General features: G+C 42.1%; 1 protein-coding gene across 1 annotated transcript in view; it reads right to left on the bottom strand.

Annotated features, from left to right (window-relative positions):
- Positions 1-7,820, bottom strand: part of ARFGEF2 (ADP ribosylation factor guanine nucleotide exchange factor 2) — a 105,069-nt gene that overhangs the window by 24,705 nt on the left and 72,544 nt on the right. The window contains exons 26-30 of the mRNA XM_023511981.1: positions 7,085-7,236; positions 4,409-4,581; positions 2,601-2,761; positions 1,342-1,472; positions 1,078-1,207 (exon numbers count right to left, since the gene is read on the bottom strand). Coding sequence (XP_023367749.1) covers positions 1,078-1,207; positions 1,342-1,472; positions 2,601-2,761; positions 4,409-4,581; positions 7,085-7,236 — 747 coding nt within the window. The remainder of the gene's footprint in view (positions 1-1,077; positions 1,208-1,341; positions 1,473-2,600; positions 2,762-4,408; positions 4,582-7,084; positions 7,237-7,820) is intronic.

Here is a 7,820-nt window from a genome sequence, read left to right as displayed (position 1 = left end):
AGGCGCCGAGCCGTTAAGCAATTCTCTTGCCTCAGCCTCCCAACAGCTGGGATCACAGGTGCCTGCCACAATGCTCAGCTATTTTTCTTTTTTGTTGTTGCAGTTGTCAATTGTTGTTTTAGCTGGCCCGGAGTGGATGAGAACCTACCAGCCTCAGTGTATGTGACCAGCGCCCTACCCTCTCACTGAGCTAAAGGCGCTGCCCAAGTTTTCTATTCTTAGTAGAGATGGAGTCTGACTCTTGCTGCTCAGGCTAGTCTTGGACTCCTGAGCTCAAGCAATCCTCCTACGTTGGACTCTCAGAGTGCTAGGATTACAACAGGTCTGAGTTACCACACCTGGCTTGGTATTTGTTTTATAACAAGGAAAACATTAAATTATTTTTAAATTAAAAAAAATTAGAAAATTCCATCTATACTATGATATCAACCATATTGAAACCATGTAGAAATAAGGAAAATCTGCCAAAACATTAATTTCTGGGTAGTAAAACATGAATTTTTCTATATATGCTTAATATTCCATTTGTTACTTTTATACCTAGAGAGGGAAGAAATGGTATTCCCAAAGAAGTTATTCTCCCATCTAAAAATCCTGAGATAGAATAGCCTTTCCCTGCCCTTTTACATCTAAGAGACAGATAACAAAAAATACCTAGAGGCATCAAATGTCCTTTAAAGAAAAGGCCTAAATATTCAACATCCTCTCTAACCATAACTTAATTAAAAACCCCTAAGGACCAGAGATGTGCCATTTTCTACTGACTGTTCAGAAGTGGGTATGAACCAAACTATGACCAGTGAGGAGCCCTGCTGAATTGGCAGGTACAATGCCTGAAGGTCAAGCAGCAGACCATGCTGATTTGCTTCCTCTCATTCTGAGGATGGGGAGAGTCTCTTAGGGCCAGCTGGCACTGGTGATAGAGTGCCAGGAAGGGTTTTCCATTTTTAAAACATACCCTTTAGTAGCTCAGTATGTTAAGGACTCCAGGTAGATGACAATGCAACCCCCAGAGGTGGATATAGGTCAGACCTGCCTTCACATCATATCCAGGGCAATGCTGTAGACATCGCCTACCTCTGACTGTTGCTCAGGGAGTTTCATGTTGTCGAAAATCCGAAATACAATTCTGAACAGGTCCTGCCACCAGTGCTTTTCAAAGGTATGGCCATAGCTCTTCATGATCTCAAACATGACTGTGAGTCCTCTGGAGGCACAGAAGAGAGAGTGGGTGGAGGAAGAGAACGAGAGAGAAGAGAGTGGGAGAGAAGGGCCAGATGAGGGAGTGACTGAGGCTCATTTCAGTGATGCAGGGGGCCACCGCCCTGGGGACACAGTTACCTTGTCCGTACATCCAACTTGCATCTGTTAATGATGCAGGAGAGTTCAAATAAGATGGGGAACCAGCCCCGGACCCATACTCTGTCTCCAGGAGCTACATTCATGTCATCACTTGTGTATTCTTGTAGCACCTACAATGGAAATCACACATCAGATGTAGATTAAGCATGCAAAAGGAAAGAACTAGAAGGGAACTAGATCATATTAAGGCCCCACCATAGTCCCCTCCTAATAATCTCCTTTCAGCAAGGGTACAGTCAGGACAAAAGACACAGAGACATGACCTACTGCAAAAGACACATGACCAATTTCCCAAAATAAACCTAGAGACCTTTGTAGGTTTTAGAACAAGCTGAGTGGGGCAGGTCACAAGGGCGGTGGGAGGTATCACATTAAGAACACTAAGCTGGGAGTGGTGGCTCACGCCTGTAATCCTAGCACTCTGGGAGGCCAACATTGCGGGGTTACCTGAGCTCAGGAGTTTGAGACTAGCCTGAGCAAGATAGTGTTGGTATAATATCCAGGATGACTCATTATCTTAGGACTTTCTGGAATGTTACTGTAATATATACCATTTAGAATAGCAGGAGCAACTCCTGCCTCTCCTGTGAGACAGAGTCTTGCTCTGTTGCCCAGGACTATAGGTATCTAGCACCATGCCCAGATAGGTTTTCTTCTTTTTCACAGAGATAGTGTCTTGCTATGTTGCTCAGGCTGGTCTTATTCTCCTGGTCTCAAGTATTCCTTCTGCCTGGGCCTCCCAAAGTGCTAGGATTACAGGTGTGTGCCATCATGCCTAGCCCCAGCAGCTACTATTTACTGAGTGCCTCCTATGGGCCTATTTACTAACAGGAACTGTTAAAGTGCTTTATACAAATTAACAATATATATATTGACAAAATCCCTAAAATTTTTGGGAGAAAATAAAAAGTGATTTTTAGATGTGATTTCTTAGGCACACTACAATGGCGTGTCACTTCCTAAAAGGGATTTTTTTTGATACAAAGTCTCACCCTGCTGTCCAGGTTTAGAAACCCATGGCATTAGCCTAGATTATAGCAACCTCAATTTCCTGGATTTAAGCAATCCTCCTGCCTCAGCCTTCCAGGTAGCTGGGGCTACAGGTGCTCACCACACCACCTGGCTAATTTTTCTATTTTTAGTAGAGTAGCTGGGATGCTCGTGGTTAGGGGAAAGTGTTTGCCCCATGATCCTTTCCTTCCTCATTGCCTGTATGAGCAAGGAGGGGAAAAACATACCCGAGGCCTCTCAGAGACATATTTCCCACAGAAACGGATAAGCCGGATGGCTTCCATGCTCGTGTCGGGGAAAGCAGCGTTGCAGGCAAACTCTGACAAACACTTCACAGCATCCTGAAAGGAATCGATGGCTGCAGGGAAATGGTGCTGGAAAATAGTTGCTGGGGAAACACAAGGCACATTTTGTCTAAGACCAAGATTTAGGGATGGGAATGAAAATATACATAAGATAATTATCCTTATGAAATCTAAGAAAAGCATCTCAGGATCTCTGGAAGACAGTTTTTCCTATTAAATTATTCATGAACAACTGTGTAGAGCATAGCTTGGGCTAAACTGGTTTTCTGAGTTCAAGCAATGATGTAAAGGCCCAAATAGCCGTTCATTCAACAAACATTTACTGAGTGCCACTATGTGCAAAGATGGCCCAAGGCCTTACAATTCCCACAGAGAACAAGTAACACCTTGTTACATGATCGCAGGCAGTCCAGGATAGAGGGATGCCGTATTAACTCTGGGGTAGACTGTCTGGGTGTGAGTCTTGGCTTGACCACTTCCAAGCTGTGCACCCTCAGGTGAGTTTTTCTATTTTGCTTTTTTGTGCCTCAATTTCTTCTTTGATACAACAGAGGAAACAATAGCACAGCTGGCTTATTATTTAGTATAGTTATCTTATTTATTGAGAGAGAGTCTCATTTTGTCGTCCTTGGTAGAGTGCCATGGCTTCATAGCTCACAGCAACCTCAAACTCTTGGGCTTAAGTAATTCTCTTGCCTCAGTCTCCTGAGTAGCTAGGCCTACAACACCCAGCTATTTTCAGAGACAGTTCTTGCTGTGGCTCAGGGTGGTTTCAAACTCATGAGCTCAGTAATCCACCCGCCTTGGCTGCGCCTGGCCTATAGGTATGTTCTATAAAGTTGTTGTGAACCACTGAATTAGTGAATACCGAACCATTGTTCCTAGAGGAAATCTGGAGTTAGGTTCATGTGAGTTTCTGGTCACAATATTTTCATCAACTAATTAAAACATAACCTTGTTGTATGTTTGTTTCTGTTTAAAGACACCTTATTTGATATACATAGTTGATTCATTAACATCGAACTCACAGCCAATAGCACAATAGCTCATGCCTGAAGGAAAATCTAACACATGTATTTTCACATCCTAGTCTCTCTGCATTTAGGAATACTAGTCAACACTCAGAAATTTGTTTAGGGGGCATTTTAAACAGTGAAATCTCTAATAAAAAGCATAAAATGTGAAAAACATGTCAGTAGACCAGAGAAAGCACACTCATTTTTGGTATGACAGCTGCAACAAGAAGGCAGAGTGTCAACTTATTCCACCCCAGCTGGGAACGTGCACCTTGGCATTCTGTTGCTCTGTGCACGTACCTGCCAGCAAATGGCCACAAAAGCACCATGAATACTGGTGAATTTCAGTGAGTAGGTGATTCTCAAACATGGAATCTGCTAATACTTGAGGATTGACTATATTTCTTTAATAGTCACTGGAGTGGCCTTGAGATGGCAAATGTGACTTTAAAATTTCATCTTACTAAGAATAACATTCATGTTTGTTTGCCGGATACAAACTGACTAATAATAGGAAAAGCCATCTAGGGAAGGCAAGGAAAAAAGTCAAAATAGAGTTAAGATGAGAACTAATCCATGCCACATCTTTCAAATACTGCCTGGCACATTATTACATCACAGCAGAGCCACAATGAGGAAAACAGCAAGTAGATGATCACCCTTCTAGACTTGCAGGTGGAACGTTGTTAGTCAGGAAGGAAGAGAGCCACTTACTGACAATGTGGCCCGTGGTCTGGAAGGCCAGCTCCACAATGTTTCCATCGTGATCAGAGGCTGCTTGATGGAACACAGCAAAAATGTTCTTCCAGCCAGAACGGATGTTTGCTGCCTGGGAGTTCACCATCTGGGCAATGCAGCGGATCACCATGTCCCGGATGGTTGGAGACCTGAGGAAGAAATGGGATGGTCATATCATCTGCACTTTGGAGAGCTGGAAGAGAAACAAACACAGCTCATCCCTTAGAAGCAGCACTTAAAAACACATTGCTAAAGCACACAGTAATCCATATTTATTTAGGCTCTGCCACCTTTACTCTCATTCCCTTTCTGAAGATAGCACAATGCCCAGAGCTAGATCCACCTTGCAATTAACAATAAACTCCAGGTTGAACAGCTGACCCTTGGCACCTAGCAGAATAAAAGGATTCAAAGAGCCTGGGTTCCACTAACAATTTGAGCTATGGAACCAAAGTTGAGATGCCTGTCCCTGACTTCTTGTTATGTAAACCACACATAGTCTTGTGGTTTAAGTCACTGTTGGTCAGTTTTTCTGTCCCCAAATATTTCAACTAATATATTTATAATTCTGCTGCTGAGAGAAAATGATTACTGAATTCTTAGTACATAGCCTCTTAGATTTTGTGGCAGAAATATACGTGGACTGGAGTACATATATAGTTTTAAGATGCAATATTTTTAATTATTATAAAACAAAAGCTGAAGATACATGACCTACTTACTGAAAACAGCTGCATGGTTAAACATGGTAACATCTGAATACTTGCAACAGCTTAGTATATATGTCTCACAATGTAAGACATATGATTACAAGAGAACTCTGTGATGTCTTAAACAGAAGGAAATTAAACTGTACAAATCTATTGTTTCTATAGTACTAGCTTTGAAAGTCAGTACAGTGGTCTTGGGAGGCAGATTTGATTCTCCACTTTCATCTGTGTTAGAATAATGTCCATGTTTGTCTTCTAGACCCATAATAACTGATAATAGGAAAGGTCATTTAGAAAAAGCAAGGAGAAAGTCAAAACAGTTAAAAATTAGCTAAAGTCCACAACATAAACAAGCCATCTGCAGATAATGGAGGAATGATGACATACTCAGGCAACTTCAATGCATAATGAATCTGAACTCATGGCTGCTTCCTCATGGGGAATTCAGCAACTTGTTGGCATGAACTATATATATTTCTTAAAATACTTTTGCCCGATCGTTAAAAGTAATATGTAATGACAGCCGAAGTTCTGAAAAACGCAGAGAACGTATAATGAAAAGAAATTCCTTTACATGATGTTGTGGCTATTTTATGTGGAGAAATGCATTTCACTATCTCTATTGTACTCTGTCAAATTCTATATCCTGCATTTTTCTCCTGACTATCAAGCACTTCCAATACGAGGCCTCAGTCTCCTCAGGCACTCTCTCACTGGTGTTTCCAAAGCTTCGAGAATATTTTTGTGCATTTGTTAAAATCAGGAGTGATGCCTGACTCTGGGCTTAATTTTGGGTCTCTTAAAATCAGTGGTTCTCAGCCTTCCTAATGCCACGGACCTTTAATACAGTTCCTGTGGGTCACAACCCACAGGTTGAGAGAACTACTGCTTAAAATAATCAGTAAGGCAGAGAACTGGGATACCAGGAGAAAAAGACACATCCAGGAGACTGCTGCTGCCCCTTCATTCACACCCAGAATAGTAGAGAGCATAGTGTAGTGAATTCCTGTATACCCATCACACTCAGTTGTAACTATTATCAATTCAAAGCCCAATGACAACAGAGATTTTTTTTTAGACAGAGTCTCAAGCTGTTGCCCTGAGTGCCATAGATGCCACACCTACCTTGAGTAGGTGTCACAGATCACAGAAACCTCAAACTCTTGGGCTTAAGTGATTCTCTTATCTCAGCCACCCAAGTAGCTGGGACTATAGGCACCACCCGTAATATCTGGCTTTTTGTTGTTGTCATTGTTCTTTTAGCTGGCCGGGTGCAGATCTGAACCCGCCAACCTCAGTGTGATGACCAGTGCCCTACTCACTTAGCCACAGGTGCTGCCCCAAGAACAGGGACTTTTAAATGTTTTCTTTATTGGAATATTCTCTACAGTAGTGCCTAGCAGATGGCAGGCCTCAGTAAGCACAGGCTGAAGCAAAAGAATCAACAGGATGCTTCAGAGGGACCAGTGTGGAAATACTGGGTCACATAATTCTTTTTTTTTTTTTTTTAGAGACAGAGTCCTGCTTTATTGCCCTTGGTAGAGTGCTATGGCGTCACAACTCACAGCAGCCTCCAGTTCTTGGGCTTAAGCGATTCTCTTGCCTCAACCTCCCGAGTAGCTGGGACTACAGGCTCCCGCCACAAAGCCTGGCTATTTTTAGACACAGGGTCTTGCTCTTGCTCAGGTAGGGTTCAAACGCCTGAGCTCAAGCAGTTCATCCATCTCAGCCTCTCAAGAGTGCTAGGAGTACAGGCGTTAGCCACTGCGCCTGGCCTAACATATAGATCTTAGGACAACTAGTGTGAATCACAGCCTGTTTGTTCTATTTGCTTCCACCAAGAGAAGAAAAAAAATCACTATTTGTGCGATTACTGTCAAGAGGGCTTTTTGGGGTCTCATAGGAGAATGTGACCAAAGGACTTACAGAGCAAAGCACATACCTGTTTTTCTTCATAATATGCTCGAAGGGCCTCAGAAAATCTTTCTGGAAACGGAAGTTGGCCAATTCACCCTTCTCAAGAAACTTCATGGAGAGCTGCCTTAACGAGTCAACAGCAAAGATAGCTACATCTTCATTGGGGTTACAGCCAACCTGGACAGGAACAGAATGCAATGAAACAGGTATAGTGCAATAATTACAGATGAGGGGCTCTAAACATCTAAGATGGATGGCCTACCTTCACAACACTCTGGGAAAGGCACCTGAGAGAAAAGAAAATGCTATTTCTTGGCTATGATCTGCTCGATTTCATTTAAGCATAATGATAAAAAGATTGATGCTGCATATTTAATTAAAAGTGCTTTCACCATGTGCTATTTTTTTTAAATTATAAGATACACATAACGAAATCTACTCTCTTAGCATTTTTTAAGTACACAGTTCAGCAGTATATAATCACGCTACTATGCAACCAATTTCCAGAACTCTTCATCGTGCAAAACTGAAACACTATACCCATTAACCAACATCTCCCCAGATGCTATTTAATTTTATACACATATAAGGAGTCAAAAGTCTTATTTCAGAGTCTTTGGAAAACCTTTCATGCTTTCTCAATGTTTGTCACCTAAACCAAATGATTATAAAATGAGTATCATCAATTTCAAAAATTCTGCACAGGCTCGGCGCCTGTGGCTCAAGCGTCTAAGGCGCCAGCCACATACACCTAAGGTGGC

The sequence above is a fragment of the Otolemur garnettii genome, unplaced genomic scaffold, assembly GCF_000181295.1.
Source record: "Otolemur garnettii isolate 467f Iridium unplaced genomic scaffold, OtoGar3 scaffold00023, whole genome shotgun sequence".
NCBI classification, from domain to species: Eukaryota; Metazoa; Chordata; class Mammalia; order Primates; family Galagidae; genus Otolemur; species Otolemur garnettii.
Note: the sequence above shows the minus strand (reverse complement) of the source record. Positions and strands in the feature narration are given on the sequence as shown.